The sequence below is a fragment of the Liolophura sinensis genome, chromosome 1 (genome assembly GCF_032854445.1).
Source record: "Liolophura sinensis isolate JHLJ2023 chromosome 1, CUHK_Ljap_v2, whole genome shotgun sequence".
NCBI classification, from domain to species: Eukaryota; Metazoa; Mollusca; class Polyplacophora; order Chitonida; family Chitonidae; genus Liolophura; species Liolophura sinensis.
This window is the reverse complement of record NC_088295.1, coordinates 72,332,056-72,355,840: the sequence shown is the minus strand read 5'-3', so window position 1 is coordinate 72,355,840 and position 23,785 is coordinate 72,332,056. Positions and strand designations below refer to the sequence as shown.

Below are 23,785 nucleotides of genomic sequence, written 5' to 3'. Positions count from 1 at the left end.
TTCCTGCTTTTGTATGCAAATAATAATCGCAAATTCTTTGGGCACTGAGGAAAGCTAATCAGAAATCTCTGACGTCACGTCTATGTTGATTGTTGTATTTGAAACTTTTTAATGAGACGTACAAGATTCTATGAGACAAACAGTTAATCATTTGAAGTGGGTTAATGACTTGACTTCACAAGCATTGACATCTGTTAACATAACGTGCTTTAAATTGTTTCTTAAGAATTTTATGGCCCCAAATTCACGAAATGTTCACTTATACGATGACGATTAGCATTATAGACTATGGGAAATGTCTGGGGAAACCCACTGACCTTTGGCAAGTAAATGGCACTTTTGCAAACGTGATGTACAGATGTGCACGCCACACAAAAAATGTGGTCTTCAACAATTGTTTGACTGCGCAAATAGCCCAAAGAGCATTGTTGACCACTTACTGTTGCCAAAGCAGTCTGTATATAGACAAGTAAGCTGTCCCATATGTACCGCAGATGGCAGTGTTGACAGCAAACAGATGTCACCTGTCCCATATGTACTATACTGCAGATAACAGTGATGACAGCAAACAGGTGTACAGTCCTGCATATAGAAATGTCACCTGTCCCATATGTACTGCAGATGACACTGTTGACAGCAAACAGGTGCACAGTCCTGCTTTCAGAGAAGTCACCTGTCCCATATGTACTGTATATGACAGTGTTGACAGTAAACAGGTGCACAGTCCTGCATATAGACAAGTCACCTGTCCCATATGTACCATAGATGACAGTGTTGACAGGAAACAGGTGTACAGTTCTGCATATAGATTTATTTATTTGATTGGTGTTTTACGCCATACTCAAGAATATACTGCATATAGACAAGTGTTCAATCCTGCATACAGACAAGTCACCTGTCCCATACATACTGTAGATAACAGTGTTGACAGCAAACAAGTGTACAGTCTTGTACATAGACAAGTCACCTGTCCCATATGTACTGCAGATGACAGCAAACAGGTGCACAGTCCTGCATATGCACAAGTCACCAGATCCATATGCACATGTGCATGACAGTGTTGACAGCAAACAGGTGTACAGTTCTGCACATAGCTAAGTCAACTATCTTTTTTTTGTGTCCTGTATATAACAATGTTGACAGAAGCCAGCTCTTCAGTCTTGGGTCAGACGGTCTTCTTGTGTCTCCAGGAACTCTGACAATGTGGCTGTTTCTACTGGAATTAGCAGGTACTCCATTCCATCATGACCCTGATCACAGAAATTAAAGATAGCATATGAGGTTTGGTCTAAGTTAAGCTGGCATTTCTTTTGCTCTGAAGTAATGAAGTACAAACACTTCTAATGTTAAATGAATATATTTCAATGGTTACCATAAATGACATGCGGAGCTGGCTTTTTGTTTTGAACCCAAATATCAACACTAATTTGATATTTTTGGCACAATCTTTTCATTAAGAAAGGAAACATTTTCATACCCATTATGTCTGAACATAGTGCATACAAACAAGCAGTAGTGATTTACTTCTTCAATGTTTACTGTCATACTCAAGATCTGTTCACATATATGACACAACTAATGAATATTTTTTAATACCAGATAGCAAAACAACAGTTGTAAGCAACTTAAAATATGCAATAAGGAATGAGTAAAAACACAACATTCTCCCCTCCTACCTTGCAGTGTTTCTGAATGAACTCTCTGCTTTACAAACACAACTAAATAGAAAGAGTGTCGGAAGAATAATATACTACTTCTTTAGGCAGGTTTCCTTCTTAGCCAGTTCAATGGATGGCAGAATTTGGCCTGGGAAGACTCTCTACAGCCCTGAACTTAGGTAATCCTACCTTCTTGGAGGTGATAAGTTTGTGATCCCTGAACTCTGTCAGCTGTGTCCTCAGAGTAAGATCACTATTCACTAGGAAGCTTTCTCTACACCTCTGGTACATATCACGAAAAGACATTCCTGAAAAAAACAGAAAATAAAATATAACACCCCTGGTAGATATCATGAAAAAACATGCCTGAACGAACAGGAAGTAAAATGTAACAGCCCTGGTATATATCACGAAAAGACATTCCTTAACGAACAGGAAGTAAAATGTGACACCCCTGGTACATATCCTGAAAAGACATTCCTGAATGAAGAGAAAAAAAAATATAACACACCAGGTACATATCACGAAAAGACAATCTTGGAAGAACAGAAAATAAAATATAACACCCCTGGTAGATATCACGACAAGACATTCCTGAAAGAACAGAAAGTAAAATATAACACCCTGGTACATATCCTGAAAAGACATTCCTGAATGAACAGAAAATAAAATATAACATCCCTGGTAGATATCATGAATAAAGAGAAAATAAAATATAACACACCTGGTACATATCATGGGATGACATTCCTGAAATGTAGAGAAAATAAAAAATAACACACCTGGTAGATATCACGAAAGCTCATTCCTGATTGAACAGAAAATAAAATATAACACCCCTGGTAGATATCATGAATGAAGAGAAAATACAATATCACACACCTGGTACATATCACGAAAGGGCATTCCTGAATAAAGAGAGAATAAAATATAATACACCTGGTATATATCATGAAAGGTCATTCCTGAATGAACAGAAAATAAAATATAACACATCTGGTAGATATCATGAATAAAGAGAAAATAAAATATAACACACCTGGTACATATCATGAGATGACATTCCTGAAATGAAGAGAACATAAAAAATAACACACCTGGTAGATATCACGAAAGCTCATTCCTGATTGAACAGAAAATAAAATATAACACCCCTGGTAGATATCATGAATGAAGAGAAAATACAATATCACACACCTGGTACATATCACGAAAGGGCATTCCTGAATAAAGAGAGAATAAAATATAACACCCCTGGTTGATATCATGAATAAAGAGAAAATAAAATATAACACACCTGGTACATATCATGAGATGACATTCCTGCATGAAGAGAAAATAAAATATAACACACCTGTTACACACCATGAAAGTGTTAGATATCACGAGAGGACATTGCTGAAAGAACGGAAAATAAAATATAACACACCAGGTACATATCACGAAAGGTCATTCCTGAATAAAGAGAAAATAAAATATAACACCCCTGGTAGATATCATGAAAAGACATTCCAGAAAGAATGGAAAATAAAAAATAACAACCCTAGTACATATCACGAAAGTATTTATTTATTTATTTGATTGGTGTTTTACGCCGTACTCAAGAATATTACATTTATACGACGGAGACCAGCATTATGGTGGGAGGAAACCGAGCAGAGCCCGGAGGAAACCCACAAACATCCGCAGGTTGCTGGTAGACCATCCCACGTACAGATGGAGAGGAAGCCAGCATGAGCTGTACTTGAACTCACAGCGACCACATTGGTGAGAGGCTCCTGAGTGATACAAATGAACTTGATCAGCACAATATCTGGCAGGAAAAAACGCACGATCAACAACCACAGAAATTCTTTCACATTTATTAACTAATGCTAATTAATTCTAAGAGACTATCAAGAGGACTTGCCTGTGTATGCAGGGTTTCCTGGTTTGTTATCCATCTGAAAGTGAGCGAGTAGCAGAAATATGCGCCTTGCATTGAGTGTCAAACTCTTAAGGACATGGGTGAGAGAGCTGAGGGCCAGTGCACCGGTCTGCTGCACCAACAGCGAGTTCTCGTAGGATGTCTCCTCCGTGTAAGGTAAGTAGGTCGTCACATCGTACCACAGCCAATTAAACCGGCTGCACTTCATCTGGTCCCAGACTAGTGACAACACAGAAAGTCGATAAAACTTGATATGTATGCAAGTTTTATGTACACACAACTTATACATGTATGAATTCGGAAAAGAGAAAATTGGGTATTTCACCCAATCCACCACCCCCCATCCCCATCATCATGTATTAGACAGAATCTGTGACAGAAAACTCTAAACATTAAAGATGAGAGTACTCAGAGTTATCTCCCTTTATATTCTAACCCATTCAGTTCCCATTCATAATATCTTCATATTAAGTTTAACTTAAACCAAAATGGCAAACCTTGAAAACCTGCGTGTGAACCTCAAAGCAATTGCTGGATCAAAGCCCTTTGATCAATTTCTAATTATTACAACCCAGCACCCTTTCCCATCTGAACGATGATCAATGATACTGTTTTGAAAAATTTCACTAATACTTATACATAATGACTAATATGAAATGTTCCAATCATAGGATAAAAATTTTGATATCCCATTTTTCCTGGTTTGTTGTGTGACCTATGGAAGCTATGATATGGAAGCCAAACTTACTCAGTAGGGCGTTGATGTTATCTACAGAAGCTATGATGTGGAAGCCTAACTTACTCAGTGGGGCACTGATGTGGACTAGACATGCCTGACTTACTTATTGGGGCACTGATGTGGTCTACAGAAGCTATGATGTGGAAGCCTAACTCATCAGAGGGATGTTGAAGTGGTCTATAGAAGGTATGACATGGAAGCCTAACTCATCAGTGGGACGTTGATGTGGTCTACAGAAGCTATGATATGGAAGCCTAACTTACATTTGCTCAGTGGGGCCTTGGTGTGGTCTATAAAAGCTATGATGTGGAAACCCAACTCACTCATGTGGTCTATACATGGCTAACTTACACAGTGGAGCATTAAAGTGGTTTACAGTAGCTGTGAAGTGCAAGCCTAACTCACTCAGTGGGGCGTTGATGTGGTCTACAGAAGCTATGATTTTTTTTTTTTTTTTTTTTTTTGATTGGTGTTTTACGCCGTACTCAAGAATATTTCACTTATACGACGGCGGCCAGCATTATGGTGGGTGGAAACCGGGCAGAGCCCGGGGGAAACCCACGACCATCCGCAGGTTGCTGGCAGACCTTCTCACGTACGGCCGCCAGCATGAGCTGGACTTGAACTCACAGCGACCGCATTGGTGAGAGACTCCTGGGTCATTACGCTGCGCTAGCGCTTTAACCGACTGAGCCACGGAGGCCCCTAGCAGCTATGATGTGCAAGCCTAACTTACTCAGTGGGGCGCTGATGTGGTCTATAGAAGCTATGATGTAGAGCCTTACTCAGTGGGGTGTTGATGTGGTCTATAGCAGCTATGATGTGCAAGCCTAACTTACTCAGTGGGGCGTTGATGTGGTCTATAGAAGCTATGATTTGGAAGCCTAACTTACTCAGTGGGGCGTTAATGTAGTCTATAGAAGCTATGATGTTTAAGCCTAACTTATTCAGTGGGGTGTTGATGTGGTCTATAGAAGCTATGATGCGGAGCCTAACTTACTCAGTCGGGTGTTGATGTGGTCTATAGAAGCTATGATGTGCAAGCCTAACTTACTAAGTGGGGCACTTATGTGGTCTATAGCAGCTATGATGTGCAAGCCTAACTTACTCAGTGGGGCGTTGATGTGGTCTATAGAAGCTATGATGTGGAGCCTTACTCAGTGGGGTGTTGATGTGGTCTATAGAAGCTATGATGTGGAGCCTTACTCAGTGGGGTGTTGATGTGGTCTATAGAAGCTATGATGTGGAGCCTAACTTACTCAGTCGGGTGTTGATGTGGTCTATAGAAGCTATGATGTGCAAGCCTAACTTACTAAGTGGGGCACTTATGTGGTCTATAGCAGCTATGATGTGCAAGCCTAACTTACTCAGTGGGGCGTTGATGTGGTCTATAGAAGCTATGATGTGGAGCCTTACTCAGTGGGGTGTTGATGTGGTCTATAGAAGCTATGATGTGGAGCCTTACTCAGTGGGGTGTTGATGTGGTCTATAGAAGCTATGATGTGGAGCCTAACTTACTCAGTTGGGCGTTGATGTGGTCTATAGAAGCTATGATGTGGAGCCTAACTTACTCAGTGGGGCGTTGATGTGGTCTATAGAAGCTATGATGTGGAGCCTTACTCAGTGGGGTGTTGATGTGGTCTATAGAAGCTATGATGTGCAAGCCTAACTTACTCAGTGGGGCGTTGATGTGGTCTATAGAAGCTATGATTTGGAAGCCTAACTTACTCAGTGGGGCGTTGATGTGGTCTATAGAAGCTATGATGTAGAGCCTTACTCAGTGGGGTGTTGGTGTGGTCTATAGAAGCTATGATGTGCAAGCCTAACTTACTCAGTGGGGCGTTGATGTGGTCTATAGCAGCTATGATGTGCAAGCCTAACTTACTCAGTGGGGCGCTGATGTGGTCTATAGAAGCTATGATGCAGAGCCTTACTCAGTGGGGTGTTGATGTGGTCTATAGCAGCTATGATGTGCAAGCCTAACTTACTCAGTGGGGCGTTGATGTGGTCTTTAGAAGCTTTGATGTGCAAGCCTAACTTACTCAGTGGGGCGTTGAAGTGGTCTATAGAAGCTATGATTTGGAAGCCTAACTTACTCAGTGGGGCGTTGATGTGGTCTATAGAAGCTATGATGTGGAGCCTAACTTACTCAGTGGGGTGTTGATGTGGTCTACAGAAGCTATGATGTGCAAGCCTAACTTACTCAATGGGACGTTGATGTGGTCTATAGAAGCTATGATTTGGAAGCCTGACTTACTCAGTGGGGCGTTGATGTGGTCTATAGAAGCTATGATGTGGAGCCTTACTCAGTGGGGTGTTGTTGTGGTCTATAGAAGCTATAATGTGGAAGCCAAACTTACTTAGTGGGGTGTTGATGTGGTCTATAGAAGCTATGATGTGGAAGCCTAACTTACTCAGTGGGGCGTTGATGTGGTCTATAGAAGCTATTACGTGGAAGCCTAACTTACTCAGTGGGGCGTTGATGTGGTCTATAGAAGCTATAATGTGGAAGCCTAACTTACTCAGTGGGGCGTTGATGTGGTCTATAGAAGCTATGATTTGGAAGCCTAACTTACTCAGTGGGGCGTTGATGTGGTCTATAGAAGCTATGATTTGGAAGCCTAACTTACTCAGTGGGGCATTGATGTGGTCTATAGAAGCTATGATGTGGAAGCCTAACTTACTCAATGGGGCGTTGATGTGGTCTATAGAAGCTATGATGTGGAAGCCTAACTTACTCAGTGGGGCGTTGATGTGGTCTATAGAAGCTATGATGTGGAAGCCTGGTATCTGAGCCAGCACACTCAGCATGGTTTGTGTCTTCTCAGCCCTTAACATGGTGCCATCAATGTTGTTCAGGATAATGTAGACATCCTCATAACCTGAAACCAGTCACAAAAGAATGTAAACAGTTGTTATTAAGTTGTATATGGCAAGTAGATCGTTATTTGTTCATCTGAAAGAAGGAAAACACAAATAGGCTTCTAATTATTTGCTTAAGTTTATAAGGCAACCACTGCACCTTGCAAGCACCTTCTTGATTTCATGATATGAAGTCACAGCTAAGCCATAAGGAAAAACGTATAGATGCACGATGTCTTTGGCCCTTGTTTTAAACACTTTTTTATTTGATTATTGCTCCGTTCGGAAAAGTTGTCAGTGTATATATTAGTGCTACTCCTGATGATGAAATCTGAGATATCATTATATATTTAATTGATCTATTTGGTGTCTGTTTAATGCTACAACAAGGTTGGTCAGTAAATGATCAACTTTCTCATGTATGATTTATATCCTATTGGTAGAAGGCAAGCAGCTTCGAGACCACAAATTTTCACAATCTCATAATGATTACTGCCCATAGTAGGCTTTAAGACAAACCTAGTGCCAGTCTATTGGATTGGTTTGGCCCTTCACATAGCCAGCACAGGTTTACAAGGAAGTAATAATAAATTTTTAGTGTAAACTGAAACTAGAATAGTAGATAGAACTACTCGTGTCAATCGTGGCGCCTTGACCATTCGAAGGTAAGAGTAGATCCGGCTGTACTGTAGCAATTGAAAGACAAGTATCTTAATGATGCAGTCACAAACCATGCCAAGTTCTATTCCTGGGTTTTAAAATCCATTTAAGCACAGTGCATTTGTCCACTGTAAAATGTCACTAATCTGTTGATGATGCATGTAGAAAACCATTAACATCGACAATTTACCTTCTGATGTATAATGTTGCTTGATAAAATCTATCTGGTCCAAAGGATTCCTAAAGTTGGCAGAATGGTCTAAGATATCCTCTGTTATAGAATTCAGAATCTGAAACAAACAATCTCTCATGAACTATAATGTATGTAGATGGAGACCAAGTCCATAAATTAAAAAGTAAACATTTCCATAGCAACTTCCAATACATGTACTGTTAAATTGTATCCAAGTAATAAATGCAAATCTTCATTAATTTCTTCCAGTAACAAAATTTCAGATACTAAATTTACTCATACTCAAGGAGCAAACATGACCATGTACTTAAGTGAGGAAAAGAAAACAAATTACCTGTTTCATTGTGAGACTTGGGAAGTAACCATTGACAACCAGGTGAGTGAAATCGTGTAATATTTTTACTCTGAACTCCTCCATTAAAGAGCGTTTAGATCCCAGGCCATATAACAGCAAGTTGAACCCGTTGCTGATTGGAAACACAAAATTGAAATATCATGGAAAAAACAAAACATACAGATTTACGTCTTAATTTCCTGATAGGTGTGGCTTTTTTTTTTTCTTCTTAATGAATATTTAACCATAAAAATTGCACTCAAGTTTCAATCATCAGACAAGTGACCTTCTAATTACATATTTCAAACACTTAATGAAGAACTTAAAAACATCCTAAAGTTGTCATTTTCTGAGCTAATACAGAGCCTTTTTAACGAAATACTTTCATCAATGTTGGAGAAAATTCTCTACACCAAATAAAACGAATAAAAGGCTTCTTCTCGGTGTAAAGTATGTAAATTTTATAATTCAAAACAAGGTGCTGCATGCGGAACTGACCACATCTGGTACATCCACTGACTGAACAGCTGACCATGTTGTTCCACTAGCTGAGCACACTCCCTCTTGTGAGATGTAAGAACAGACTGAAGAATGTTGGAAAGTGCCGATTCACTCATGCGAGAAGCGCCAAGTTTGGCCAGAGTTCTGTCTGATGTAGGCCCTGGGCCTCCACTCTGAATCTCAAAGTAATCCCCAACCATGTCTGGCTGAAATGGGAAAATAAGAAAACAGCTTAGCTACTGAATTGAAAAAGGTCATCAAAGTTGGCAGAAAGGAAAACTTACATGTAAAAATCAGGGTTTAATAAAAGTTCACTAGAAGGCAGTCCATAGAATTTTGAACGACCACCGTTGTCTACAGAAGTTACAATATGTCAAAATCAATTACCTGGCTTTTTCCTACATGGACAGCAGTGTGGTACATGCCATGAGCGTGGGATACAAAAGACGCACCATCATGTCCTGCTTCCTTAACATGATGCATCTCACGCATGTCACAAGAAAATGGGCTGTGACCATTTAGGTCAGCTTCCACCCTCTTCCGAAATGGCTAAGGTTAATAGCTGATGTCTTATTTTTAACAATGGTGAGTCGATTTCAATTTCATAAATTACAAAATGGAAACTTAGGTTACTAAACTAATGAGATTTTTTCATATATGGAAAACCTTGAGAATAATGATTGTTGAATTGATCACATGATCACATGATGCAAGTTTCCACTAACCATGTGACCGTCATCAACTACAGGGCGTCTTCTAGGCGTCCTCTGTGTGGATTGTGCAGAGGGCGTTGGGGGGTGAGCCTCCTTAGATCCTTTCCAATCTTCCCCTTCCTCACTGAGGGAGTCAATACTGTCATCTGAGGAGTCATCACCTGTTCAACAACAACAACACCAACAAGCATCTTACTTAGACATATGACAGTTGGTCTTATTTCAGCGGTCTGTAAACACCTTTTATTGTGATAAATTCAATAGTGTGTTTGTGTTGGTATAAAGCCTGATACCTCGTCCTGAATGTTTCAACTCACTCTTCGGGTTTGGGAAAATATGAACCTTCTGAATTAAATATTACCCAATTCCTCAACCTTTTCACATTTAAAAGAGCCAATCTTATTGCAATTTATGCACATTTATAATTTAATTTTGGAGACAAAACTACACTGGTTGGATTTGTGAGTTTCTGGGCTTCACAGAAAGTCTAATTTTATCAGTCAACACTGAATAATGTTTTCAGAAGATGCCTGAATAAACACCTCGTAAACATGCGAAAAGGTTGAAGAATTACAGTAGACTGTTTATCCATTATGCAATGCACTGGTTTAACTTATAGTATTTACTACATTTGTGTCTTATGTCAACCTCAAGAACTTCCATTTATATGTAGATGATCAAGTTAATGAGTGAAGGGCAGAGTTCACTCCTGGCAAACCTCCTGTCCTACATGCAATACTGCTGTGGGGCCAGCAGTAGTGGGATTTGAACTCGCTATATCACTGGCCAATAATGGTCTGGTTAGAAGCAGACAACCTCTCCATTTGTACATGGGAAGGTCTCCTAGCAACCTATTGATAGTCGCGGGTTTCCCCTATTTCTTCCCAACATAATGCTGGCCACTGTTGTATCAGTGAAATATCTTTGAATACCGCGTAAAACTGCAATGAAATAAATAATTAAATAAAAATCAGATGAGACTGCGAGGATGATTTCATAACTGCTGTATTGGCATATACGTACACATAGGTCTACCTGAACTGGCATAACAACTAACAACCTGTCTAAAATGTATGTCTAATTATGAACCCAGGAATTCAAGGCCTTTTACATCTACCTATTAATGACTAGAGCCATTGCTTCAGGTAAGAAATTAAGATTTCACCTCTGACTTACCTTCTAGATGATTTCTCTTTCTTAACCTGAAAGGCGTGGTGGCTTCAATTCTCTTCCCATTCTGTCCTGTTTTTCTTTTGACGGGTGTCTTCTGGTTTACACCTGGAACAATTCAGAAAACAGATATTTCTATCAGGCCAGAATGCACAACTTGAGAACTGCAAAAGCTTTCTACGTTTTATCATTTTTCTCAGCAGTATTTTTATTCAATTTGACCCATTTATCTAATTTATTTACAAGGAAAGTAATGAAAAGACTTAACTAAACTAGACCTTCAAGCTGGTAAATTTCCATACCGACACACCACAAAAATAAAATAAGGCATGGAATTTGCACAATTAGTCTGTATACATGTGGTACATTCTCTCTAGTCTGACAGGAACACTAAGGGGAGATAATCTATTGGAAAACCTTGAAACACCCTCTTGCTGTGCATGTTACTTTTTAAACACTTTCTCGTCACTAATGGGACAGTCTACTTTTATGGTATTGTTATTGGAGAGCCCTTTCAAAAGACTGGTTAAAGAGATTTCCCTGGGTTATAAAATTTCTTTGACTTTCACCACAGATGACAGAAGCGTCATGAAAAGTTCTTACTGGAACCTTGTGCTGCTTGCTTCCTCAAAGACTTAGATTTCGGAGTTGGTTCACTCTGAGACTTAGATCTGGGAGTCCTAGCTTCATTAGCTGGAAATAGATAAATGTATTATTAATTACAGGCTATGTCCAGAGATGGACTGTGGAACAGAGAAAATAACATCAAAGGATAAAGAATGGAATTTTATTTATCTTATTTATTTATTTATCTGATTGGTGTTTCATGCCATACTCAAGAATATTTCATTGTTAAATTTTATCATTATGGTGGGAGGAAACCGGGCAGAGGCTGGGGGAAACCCAGGACCATCGGCAGGTTGCTGGCAGACCTTCCCACGTGCAGGCATGAAATGGTTTTTTACAGAATAACATCACAACAAGATCTGGCTAGATTTTCATTGTTTTCTTACACCATATCTTCTCACAGATAAGCCAAAGATCATGTCTGTAATGTTACACATACCCTTCAGTATCATTTGGTCAGACTTTTTAGTGCTTTTAAACTGGAAAAGATCAGCTCCTTGGACAAAGACATTGTCATCCTGAAGTGGGCCTGAAATACAGTATACATGTATGAGTGCAGGGCAGAGGAGCTAAACTGATGGCAGGTTACTTCTTTTGTATCTAAGATTTTACTGGTTAGATTTAGTCACAGTTCACTTGGAAGAAGGGCCTCAGGGGAAACAAAACATTTAAACATTTTCTTAACACAAGAATAGCACAATTAGAAGAATATTAATGAAGGAACATATAATGTGCTCCTCCAATTTTTACAGGCATTTTACATATCACCACAAACATAATCACAATGTACACTATCTACCTTATTTCTATGTAGAGAACAGGATGTATAGCAATGCCCTCAGTCTCATTTAACTAATGTGTTTGTTGCTACAGTGTATCTAGGTAGGAAAGCAAAAACTTCAGTTTCACCTACTTTCAAGAATTGCTTTTAACCATACGAAAATTACATCGAGTTTAGTCTCAATGTCTTACCAAAAAGGGGTGTGGCCAAATTTTCCTCATCACTGTCACCATCACTTTCATTATTTTTACTCTTTGATGTATTTCTGTAACTTCCTGATCTTGAAGCTGAAGACCTTTTTCGCAGTCGTAAGTCTGACAAGAATAAAACGTTACCCTTTCACATGTCCACTGATTATCTTCTACATGTACAGCTGTAACATCCGATTTTTTAAAGGGCTGACGTACATCATACTGCATGACAAAAAAATGAATCCGAAACTGCCAAAATAACACATCATGTACATAGGTACTAGAATACTGCATAGTACTTCACCATTTACATTTAATAATTCAGCAAGTTAAAGTCCCTCCTTACATTCTGTCATTTACCTTGTTGTCCACTGACCGAATGAATGTCAGAAAAATAAATACGGAGGCAGTACATGTAAAGTTGTAAATTAATTACGTCATGATTACTTGAGCATGCTTTATTTATATCTTTATCAAAAAGCATGTAATTTAATGACAATGCCCGCTGTATTATTATTTAATAAAGATTACTGTGAGTTTTTCTTTGCTTAATTATTTGCTCTCTGGAAGATTTGTATTTAATGGATTACAGATAAATGGGAAGACAGATCACGGGTCACCATTTGGATTGTTAAGAAATGTTTGGAGCCTTAAGGGTCTTCTGAAGTCAGATATCTGCACATTTATTTTCGACCACTCCTTGCCTTATACTAAACACAGAACACTAATAATAATGAGCTCAAAATAATCCTTATTAAACAGTGACTATGTGCAACATATATAAAAACAATCAATAATTAAGATTAATCTAATTATCTTCTAAGACAATACCATGGAGTAAAATGTGCATATCTCTTTCTGTTTGTCATAAGTATGTATAAAATACAATGCAAAACAATTCTCATGTGTTAATGTGGGGCACCCCACCTATGCTTTTTGAAAATATCATATTTTATTTCACTAAGCAGGTAAGAAATGCAATTAACATACACACTAAATTGTGAATGATTAATCTGACACTGTTTTTGTCAGAAATTTGCAAAGATGTGGGTAGGGTATCTAGAGGGATACAAAAGACTTGTTTTGTGTCATAGTCTGGGTCATCAAGTTGAAAATTTGGCATGTTCTAGTCCATATGCCATTGTCTTATAAGATAATGCCATATGATGAGAAAAGATTTAATTAGTGCATTTTCTGGGTCTGAAGATTATTTTGATGGGTTTGTTGTGGTGTTGTGTAAAATAGGGACAAAGACACAGTCCAATGAAGATACATGTATGCAGATTTTCTGACAAATATCACATCAGGAGACCCTTAAACTGTGCAGGTAGATTAGTTGCGGGATGGGGTTACAGAGGGAAAACGCCCTGTATGTGTCGGATTGACGGTGCTTGAACTTTTACTGGTTTATTACCGGACTGACGTTCCTCCGCATACACAATGTGATTGACCACATCGTCGTCCCCTGCAAACGTGACAGAAACCTTCTTCCGGGCTGAGGTCGCCATTTACTCTTCGTCTGTCTTCAACAGATCCCCCAGTCAACACCAATCTGATGAAAATAATAGATTTTACGCTGTATTTGGTCGTAGTGTTTTGTTTTTCCCAGAATTTCTGTCTCTGCTGACCATGTGAGCAAGAGGTTTATAAATATGTGAAACCTAGGGTCGTTAATCCGACACGGACTAATTTAAAACATCCAAGTTTTACCCGAAAAGATCCGCTATTGTAATTGATGCGCGTATTGTTATTATGTACATTTTTTAAAGTCAAATTAACTTATGCCTTCAAGGTTAAGAGTGAATCTCTAAATACCGGTGTGTTTTTTTCATTACACGATCCACTACCCGATAATATTTCAGGTTTACTTTTTTAAAATAGTGTGTTGTGGCGCGACAACTTCCCGCCACCAGCTGTCCGATACTGTCCATCTGGTTCTACTGGTATTCAGTTGTTTTTGACTGCTGGGTTTTCTGCTTGCTTCCGGCATTGTCATTTGCGAATCATACAAGTTGCAATGTATTGATCGGGCTAAACATATCCATAGTTGAATTAACTGTTGATAAGTCGTCAGTCGATGCTTATTTTATCGCTCGATTTATTTGTACTCGGTAGTGCTTTATTTTTGCCTTGTAGGGCCTACAATACAACCATACGACATGGTGCGTTAATTCGTTGCTAAAAAGGATATCTTTATATCTACCTATGCCAGACAAGTACATGTACGTATATACACGTCTCTTGTGGAGCCTCGCACACATTGTTCGAACACAGAATATCAGTGGTGGAGGAACATGGAGCTCTCCAGCCATCTCATCACCACTCTTTCTACAGAGCATTTCGACCAGCCCCCTACCCTGTCATAGGTGTATATTACACTCCGCGTGTAATTAAGGCGTTTGATACTAAGTATAGCCATGCGGACATCTGTTGTTGCCCTTTGGCCATGCAGGCAGCAAAGCCTATACATGTCTGCTATATATTTGCTGGTAACTCAGATTGCTTTTGTATCAGAGAATGCCAGCAATGATGTACAATATATATAATCACCTGGGGCTAGTTTAAAACAACCTCATTTAGAACTGTTATTGATGGATCCTCAACGATATGGCGGAAATATTGCTGATGTGGCGTTAAGCCATTATTATTCATTCATTCGCTAATGGGATAGATGTTCACTGCTCTGTTCGCTGTAAAGAATGGAGACAACATGCGAAATTAAGCCAGTGGGCTTGCTATATTTTCCAAGTCGTACCATATATAGGTCTACATATACTATAAGGGGTTAGCTGTCTGGTTTCCTGTATTAATGAGCCTTCAAGTGAAATATTTTTCAGTAACGCGTAAATCCAGATGTGTACTAACTGTGTGTTAATAATGCAATATAGGCCTGCTGTTTAGACAGCAGGAGATAGTCCAGTTCGTGTTGACATTTGTCGAAAGTAGGCCTATGATTGTGTTAAATGAAATGTGAATGAATATAGAACACAGACTGGCTGTTAATGTGTCATGAACATTGTCAAAAAGCACGCCGGCAGACACGTCATGTATGATGTATTTCAAAATCTGCACTCTAACTTAATTGTCAGTCAGTTCCTAAACATTTCATTGATTAATTCATGAGAAAAACTTGTCGGTATATCATTTTTTTCATCAGACGGGATCATATTTCGGTATTGTCAATAAATTGTTTATCCAATGAAACATATTAATTTAATGGCTGGTTATTAGAAAATATCCGTTGTTTCAATATACATGTAAACCTAGTATATGCCGGATATAACACAAACGGAATTTGGCACACATATAACGTTCAAGTAATCATGATAGGGCTATGGTTGAATCAAATTAACTTTATAAGCTTAAGTTCCCGAATTCTCTTTGTATAATGTCAACGCTGTCCATGTAGTAGCAGTTCTGATGGAAGAGTCGCCGGATACCACAGTATGGAAGCCGCTAGGTGTGCTCAAGAACAGCCCAGGTGAGTTGGTAAGCCCAGGTGAGTTGCGGTCGTTAAAGCCGAAAATTGTGTGGAAGTGTGTCCGAAAATTGCTGGTATTAAAGCCGAAATTTGTGTGAAAGTGTGTCCGAAAATTGCTGTTGCTGAAATCAAAATGGTCAGTTGTTGAAAAAGGCTGTGATGTCAGGAGTATGGAAATGCGGCCGAAAATTGTTGATTCCCTAAATAAGAATGTCATAATCAAATGGTGTGATTTTGGCCCATATTTTATCTGGTAAACCCTTAAGCTAACAGAATGATTAGAAAACAACTTAGGCACTAACGTGATTAATGATCTATGTTTGTAAGGTAGACCTGCATCTAAACTATTAAGTTAAAGGAATAATTCAGAAAATGTTTTAAATACTGGAGTTTATCACCATGTAAGCACGCCTGCTTTTACAGGACCGAAGAATCTAGCTCTGGTTGTCTTGAACCGCCCGTTAGAACCTTTGCAAAAAGTTCTGGAGAACTTATGGCAGAAAGGCAGGTCTCTTGTTATGTTTTGGTAATTCTTTTCAATGTTGAATTCTTGTGTCTCAAAATGTCTCGAAAGTTTATAAGGCTCATTTGCCTAGTGAGGGGAGATCGCCTTGTTCAGAACACCAAGGTTTGTTCATACTTTTTTCAGACTGTGGTAGTGACAGATTCAGTAATTTCAGTACTGTTTTCGTCCGTCGTTTAGCAAATTCATAACGTAAAACTACGATGGGGGTTGGGATCGAAACAGACGTTCGTACATAAACCGTCAACCAAACTGTTTTTGACGGTTTGAGGTTTGAAAGTAAGACGTCGGTATTTTATTTGCTTATGTGGAAAGCCAGCATTATTACCACTGATTTTATCAGTTTGAAACATGCCAAACGGGAACTGACAACTATCTGATAGAGCGTCATTCTTATTCAAGAAATAATTCATTTCAGCCATTATCAAAGTGGCAGTAGATGGTGGGGCGTCTAGACTTGAGAAAGTAACCAAGGGCAACAATGTCCCAGATGTCATTACCGGCGATTTTGACAGCTGTCCATCAGAGACCATCACTCTGTTCCGGCAGAAGGTTAGTTTGACTGTGGGTGAAGGTTAGTGCGCTTCGGGTGATGGATATTGGTCGCAATTCGGACATATTAACCATGCTTTACATATTTTTAACCAAATACTACAGGTTTGTTTTTACCAAATACTAATAATCAGATGCTTTAAAATGAAGTATAGCTGGGACTAATATAACAGAGGGATCGGCAACTGTTGTGTTAATTCCGTAGTATAGTTAAGATTTTGATTAGATGCATGAAGCTTCTTTGAATTGTACCTGGCGAGGTGAGGTAGTTTTCTCCGAGCTTTTCCGGATTTGTTCTCTTTCCATCCATAAACCTGATCTGTTGTTACCCTGCCGAAAACTTCTTGAAACGATAAAAAATATACGAAACACCTAGTAAATAAGTAAATAAATGTTGACCACTTTCGCTGTCTCCTTTACATATTATTTTTGATAATGTGTAGGCCCTAATATGTATGTCTGAAAGAAGAACCGGAAATAAAACTCCCGTTTTCATTATTTTGATATAGATGTAGATGTATACCTTTTTATTTCTCAAAATGTGACCAAATATACATATATTCTTGTCTCATAGACAAGATATAGTCATCAGTGTTGTCTTAACTAAAATGCTGTTTTTTCACAGGGAGTGGAAATCATCGAGACGCCAGATCAAGATTTCACGGATTTTACAAAGTGCTTGAAAGTGGTGGCCACCAAGGTCAATGATTCGAAGGAAAGGCAGTATTTTGTTGTTTCACTATTTACTCTTCTTCATACATCTGTGTTCAGTTTTGTGGGGGCTGGTGAGATGTATATATACAAACATATATGTGTGTTACTACATGTCTTTTGGTTAGTATGCCAGCGCGACGCAAGGACACCGGAGGCTCTCAACAATGTGAGTTTAAGTCCAGCTCATTCTGGCTTCCTGGCCGGTGGTGCGTGAAAAGGTCTGTCTGCAACCTGCGGATTTGCGTTGGTTCTCCCTGGGTTTAAACCCGGTTTCCTGCCCCTATCCCCACCCGTAATTCTGGCCGCAGTCATATAAGTGAAATATTCTTGAGTAGGGCATAACACCAATCAAACAAATATATAAATACTCATGTCTTTTAGATTCTATTAATTTGTGCATAGGACGCTTTTCAGAGTTTCGTCCCTTTCACCTTTGCTTATTGGGGAAGATGTTTGGTAGGGTGCAATCGAGTGTATTGAGGCAAGTGTAAAAATTACGATGTTATAATGTCCATGGGCAAGGTGTTTAAAGTTTAAACCGGCATTATTTCATACCATCGGAAACAAGCTTAAGCCTTAAGGATTAAAAGGAGTGACCATCGCACGGTTGATCTGTTTCCAGGACTGTAAAGGAGTCGTAGTCGTGGGAGCGTTTGGCGGTCGATTAGATCACGTGATGGCTAACATCAATACATTATTCGAAGCCAGAGAGTTCCTAAACAAACCCGTAGTGCTCTTCTCGAAAGAATCCGTGGCATTGCTGTTGAAACCGGTGAGTTCCGTTTTATTTGAGTGTGTTTTGAACATAAATTCACGTTAGTTTTCCTTACAGATATTGTCATGTCTGGATTTTAGTTCAACATCATGAAATCCAAAAATATTGCAATGGAATCCATACGGAATGAAGATCACTTTTATGATTACGGGCACGGTGTAGAGGCTCTCGCCCGAAATTCGAAGGCGAATTGTATTTTCATTTAATGGAAATGCGATACCGCCTTCAAAATATAGCATCAACATTATCGACTAGCCAGTGAATTATTTCCATAATCAATAGACCTTTATAACAGTTACGATATGGCTTTCACTGGGCGCCTGTGTACATGTAGTTGAAAACGGAATCCTAGACAGGGTAGTGTTGGAAAAAAGGAAAAACCATGTTGTCATGGAATGTCATTCGTAAGGCATCCTCACTTAGAAGTGCACAAATAGAGGTGCCTTGAAAGATATCTTCGACTACTTGAAGGGAAACATTATCTGAAGTCAACTATATTTCGGTGATTTTGGGGATGATTTTTCTCTCGGATGAATTAACGAAGCCTCCATAACCATCTTGTACGATTCTGGTGTTATGCATTCTTTTACATACTTCCAACTGTCTCTTGTGGCAAAAGAAACGTTTCTACAACGTGTTTTAAGTGTGTTGTTCGAGTGCCTTTTTATTTCTCAGATGTCGTTAATCGCTGTCAGATTTTTGAGACTAGAGGAAGTTTATGCATCATGTGGATGAAAATCGCCATGTGGGATATATTAACAGTGGCTGTGATGAATCTTTGATTAACCACAGTTCATAAACTAGCATGGTACAGGATTTGGGTACTTATTAAACTTAAGCTTCCAGAACATTCACATAACGTCTTTCTGTCATCATTGAAAACTGTTGACTTCTGCTCTTCACATGACACTTTGGTGGTTTGATTTGAGTGCTCGTTTTGCAAATTGTCTTGCGATTTTTGCCGCAGAACGTACATGTTTGGCGATTAATACGCGAATGAAGACGAGGTCTTATATACATATATATACTTAGATTGAATGATACATGACATGTTCATGCTCCAGGGACGACACAAGATTGAAGTTCAGACGGGGTTAGAGGCAGAGTGGTGTGGCTTAGTACCTGTGGGTGGACCCTGTGAATCTGTCACTACCACAGGTCTGAAGTGGAACCTCAGTGAGTTTAAGTGGTTAATAGGCATGCGGTATTTCCACATCATTACTTGTATGGTTGAATAATAACGCCTCTTACAATAACAATTATATCCACTTTCATATTTGTGAATCGAACCTTGCCCAGGGTAGCTCTTATCTGGACCTTCCATGGTGAGGTTGTAATGTATACCCCACCTGGCGCCTTGTCCCAGGAGTCTCTCACCAATACCTTCGCTATGAACTTAAGTCCAGTTCATTGTGTCTTCCGCTCCGGCTGTACGTGGAAGGTCTTGCAGAAACTTGCAGATGGTTGTGGGTTTCCTCAGGTCTCTGCCCGTTTCCTCCCGCCATAATGCAGGTCGCCGTCGTATAAGTGAAATATGCTTGAGTACGGCGTAAAACACCAATGAAATAAATAAATGTGTACCAGGATTGTGGAAGTGGAAAAGCTTGTTTCGGTGGATCATATTAGTGACACGTAGAGCTACAAAAACTTGATGGTCCAATTTAACATAACCAGTATAAACTAGGTGCCAATGAGAAATGTTGATATGAAGTTTTGATGTCCCGTTTCTGTACCAGTGCTCTCTTGTAGGCAACAGTACGATGAAGTTCGGTGAGTTGATCTCCACATCCAACAGCTATGACGGAAGTGGCGTGGTTACTGTGTTGAATTCTGATCCTTTGATATGGACGATGGGGTATAACTATTAGATTCACCTGTAAAACTCTGCCATACAGGATCAGTATCACGGGATATACAGTTTCACTTCAGTTTGTTCAACGTATGTGGGATGTTTATAACCGACTTCTTCCAGGTGTCAGAAAGCCAAGTTGGGAATGGAGATTTTTGTAAATATCTCTCCTAGTTTACTTTACAGTTAACCTACTCTCTAAAAACTCTCAGAAATGTTCGTGTATACAACTTTACTCATTATAAATCCAGCTTTTTTGGTGTGGTGGAGGACGGAAAAGCATTCGTAATGTTAAGATTAACACTTAAGATTTGAACACTTTATAAAATGAGTAGTGGATTCGTAACTTGACTGGAGTTTCTGTCATACTATAGACTCTTCTAGGTTTTGCGTTCCTATCCGCATTGTAAGAGTGAGTTCAAGTGCAGAACAAGCTGGCTTCCTCTCCCGGTCGTGTGTGGGAAGGTCTGTCAACAATCTGTGGATGGTCGTGGGTTTCTCCCGGGCTCAACCCGGTTTCTTCACACCGTAATGCTGGCGGCCGACGTGTAAGTGAAATATTCTTGAGAACGGCGTAAAACACTAATTTAAATAAATAAATAAATAAATGTTGTAATCTATCATCATATTACAACCTGCAAATAATTGTTACGGAGCGTATCATTTTAAGAGGTTGACATTCACGTATTACAGTATTTAGCATGTATTGTTTTAACACGTTTAAACTTTGGACATTTTAACATGTGAGAGTAGTAAGCTCGTCTACTTCGGTTGTACGGGAGTTTCTGAAATTAACGGCATTCATGATGGAGGAAATATATTTGTGTAGTGTTGTATTTTCATACTTTCGTAATGCTTAGTGTTGTATTTTCATACTTCTTTCCATGGTGTTTAAATATTTAATATCTCTGTAACGATATGCATAATTGTAACGATTGATAATATATAGGAAAGCACATCTTGAAGGGTTATGCTCAAGAAGTGTGGTTTTTAAATATATGAGCAAAGTGTGAGACGAATATTTTTATTTTGTTAATGTGTCTTTTTATAAATCAGTGATACCCACGAACATTTTTGATGCCAATATCTATCTGCTATAGTCTGTTTCGTTTATCTTGTCGCCCATGTTAAAAAAATCACTGATGCTCATTACTAAACTGCCTTTTGTTAATATCACAACCTGTACATATCGATGTGTCGGACTTCACTGTTATTGCTTATAAAATGAAGTTAGAAAACTTTTTCTAATTTATGATGTTAGACACCATAAAACTTAATTGCCTCAAGTGACGTCACCAGTTACCGAATATGAGGTCGCCTTTACATCAAGCCCTGCTTCTGACACTTTCGGGTTTGAAATTATTTTCAGGTTTCAGTATATAATAACCTTAATAAAGGACATTTTTATCAGAATTAGATGTTAGGAAATTCTGTTTAATTTTGTTCCTGTGTGGAATTTGCTGCTAAGTTTAGTCAGGTTACTCTCCACACACTTTCTTAGGCATGTCGCTTTTTTGACGCCATTCGAGGCAATGAAGTCAAGGTCTCGAAAACAAGCTTATGGCATTTAACATTGTAACCTGTGGAAAATAGTATTATTTAAACCTCATTTTGTTTGTAATGATATTGACGTCCAACATAGCGATGTTTAGAGCTTGCGGTATTACATGTAGGTGTCAATGTCTAGTTCGGTGGTGAGCAATTAATAATAGTACGGATATCTAAACATGGACGATAAGTTCCATAGTTCTGAACACGTGAGCAGAAGACTAATTAAATGTGTGACGGATACCATATCAGAGAACATAGTGTATCAGCATAATTATTATACTAGAGCTTGGAAATAATAATAGGTGTGTACTAAGAGAAGTGTTGAATATTGAGAGAAGTTGAAGCCTGTAGAACTTACTTGACTGTTCCAGTGGAGTTCAGTCAAACAGGTTGATTGATAGATGTCGTATTCTTACATGTATCACAGTCACCGCTAACGTTCATGCCATGCTCACATTGACGTCCTTGATATTTCAAGATTTCCATCAAGTTGCTCTATAAATTTATTTATGAGAATTTGGAAATGTTTTATCACTGCATATATGAGAGTCATTTATCTGGTTTGACCGGCGATGGATAATTAAATGTAATTAAACAGACTTGATAAGAAGTCATTCTTTAATTCCTTGTAGATGTCCCTTAACGTTATCAAGAGCTTTGTTTTCTAATAAACCCTGAATTCGAACTTTTTTGTCTATCGTTCTTTTTAAACCGGTTTCCTATAACAAAACAGTTACATTCCACGTGTTGGGAGCCTTTTGCATAAAGCGTCTATTTTACCTTAACCGATGGGCGTCCTTGGAAGTGAAACTCCAAATCAGCTCTAGCTTTTTGCTGTAGACCTCTTCCGTAAGTCAGGAGTTTTACCTGGTACCTGGAAAAGCGAGTTGATTTACTCTAGGCCTGTCCCCTGTTTCCTTCAGTTATTCTCGTTCTCTCCATGTATTCCTGTTTCCTCACCCACCCATAGATTTCACAGCCGTCACACACAGGGGAAATATTAGTGAATACGGCGTTAAAAGGCAATCAAAGAGATAAATAAATCCATTAACCATGCCATTGTTTTTTGTTTTTGTTTTATTTTTCCTCCGCTAATTCATATAATTAAAACACCCTTTCTAAATTGCAGGCCATAAGCAATGTATCCAAATCACCATTCAGGCCATCAACCCGTAAAACAAAATCCGAAGTCAAATTTCCAAAGAACACTCTCCTGTGAAGAAGAGGGCGCGGACACTGATTAGTTGAAAGAAGTCACGATGGATGGACACTACTAACCTACAGATTCACTGTCAAATAAACATTGTTATTATTTAATCATTATTCATTGATAACATCTTCATTCAGGAATATTGATTTATTTATTTGATTGGTGTTTTACGCTGTACTCAAGAATATTTCACTTATACAACGGCGGCCAGCATTATGCTGGGAGGAAAGCGGGCAGAGCCCGGGGGGAAACCCGGGTTGCTGAGAGATCTTCCCTTATACCGCCGGAGAGGAAGCCACCATGAGCAGGATTTGAACTCACAGCGATTGTACTGATGAGAGGCTCCTGCCAGGAACACTGAAAATGCTGCCTTATTGGTTCAAGAGATCTGCATGACACTGAGCCGACAAGTATGTTGCTATACAATGTAATTTGCAGAGGTATAGCCTATTGTGTAGCCATCACTCTTGATTTTAACAAAAAATGCTTTTTTCAAAAACAAAAATCACTCAATTTTGTGAACCAAACCAGTGGCTATGGCTGCTTTGTGATTCTTGGCAAAATGAAATAAAACTACCTAATAAGATACCTACATCCGTACTGACCTGCTAAAATGCTTTGAACATGGAAAGGTCTGTACATGTATACAATGAATATATAGCGATCACGCAAATGATGACAAGTTGCTGGAACTGATGACGAGGAGCAAAATGTCTACCAAGCTTGTTAAACCTGAGATCTGAAGTATTTATTCTAGCTTAGGTTTAGGAGTTT

The 23,785-nt window shown here is 38.9% G+C and overlaps 2 protein-coding genes across 4 annotated transcripts; one reads left to right on the top strand and one right to left on the bottom strand.

Annotated features, from left to right (window-relative positions):
• Positions 1 to 482: 482 nt before the first annotated feature.
• LOC135471499 (origin recognition complex subunit 2-like) lies at positions 483 to 13,969 on the bottom strand. Of its 2 annotated transcripts, none has more exons than XM_064750762.1 (13): positions 13,771 to 13,969; positions 12,357 to 12,479; positions 11,824 to 11,913; positions 11,361 to 11,450; positions 10,764 to 10,865; positions 9,600 to 9,748; positions 8,872 to 9,080; positions 8,374 to 8,506; positions 8,037 to 8,136; positions 7,063 to 7,206; positions 3,568 to 3,804; positions 1,848 to 1,966; positions 483 to 1,250 (listed from the first exon to the last, which is right to left on the bottom strand). In XM_064750762.1, the coding sequence occupies exons 1-13, from the start codon at positions 13,862 to 13,864 to the stop codon at positions 1,155 to 1,157; spliced, it is 1,686 nt and encodes a 561-aa protein (XP_064606832.1). In that variant the 5' UTR covers positions 13,865 to 13,969; the 3' UTR covers positions 483 to 1,154. The 2 variants fall into 2 exon arrangements, with proteins under 2 accessions (XP_064606832.1, XP_064606840.1); XM_064750770.1 differs by having other exon boundaries at positions 11,367 to 11,450.
• A 1,682-nt stretch (positions 13,970 to 15,651) lies between these two features.
• On the top strand, positions 15,652 to 23,777 carry LOC135461304 (thiamin pyrophosphokinase 1-like). Of its 2 annotated transcripts, none has more exons than XM_064738327.1 (7): positions 15,652 to 15,837; positions 16,261 to 16,341; positions 16,779 to 16,912; positions 17,538 to 17,629; positions 18,251 to 18,398; positions 19,466 to 19,577; positions 22,931 to 23,777. In XM_064738327.1, the coding sequence occupies exons 1-7, from the start codon at positions 15,777 to 15,779 to the stop codon at positions 22,975 to 22,977; spliced, it is 675 nt and encodes a 224-aa protein (XP_064594397.1). In that variant the 5' UTR covers positions 15,652 to 15,776; the 3' UTR covers positions 22,978 to 23,777. The 2 variants fall into 2 exon arrangements, with proteins under 2 accessions (XP_064594397.1, XP_064594396.1); XM_064738326.1 differs by lacking the exon at positions 22,931 to 23,777 and adding an exon at positions 20,151 to 22,829.
• The last annotated feature ends 8 nt before the right edge of the window (positions 23,778 to 23,785 follow it).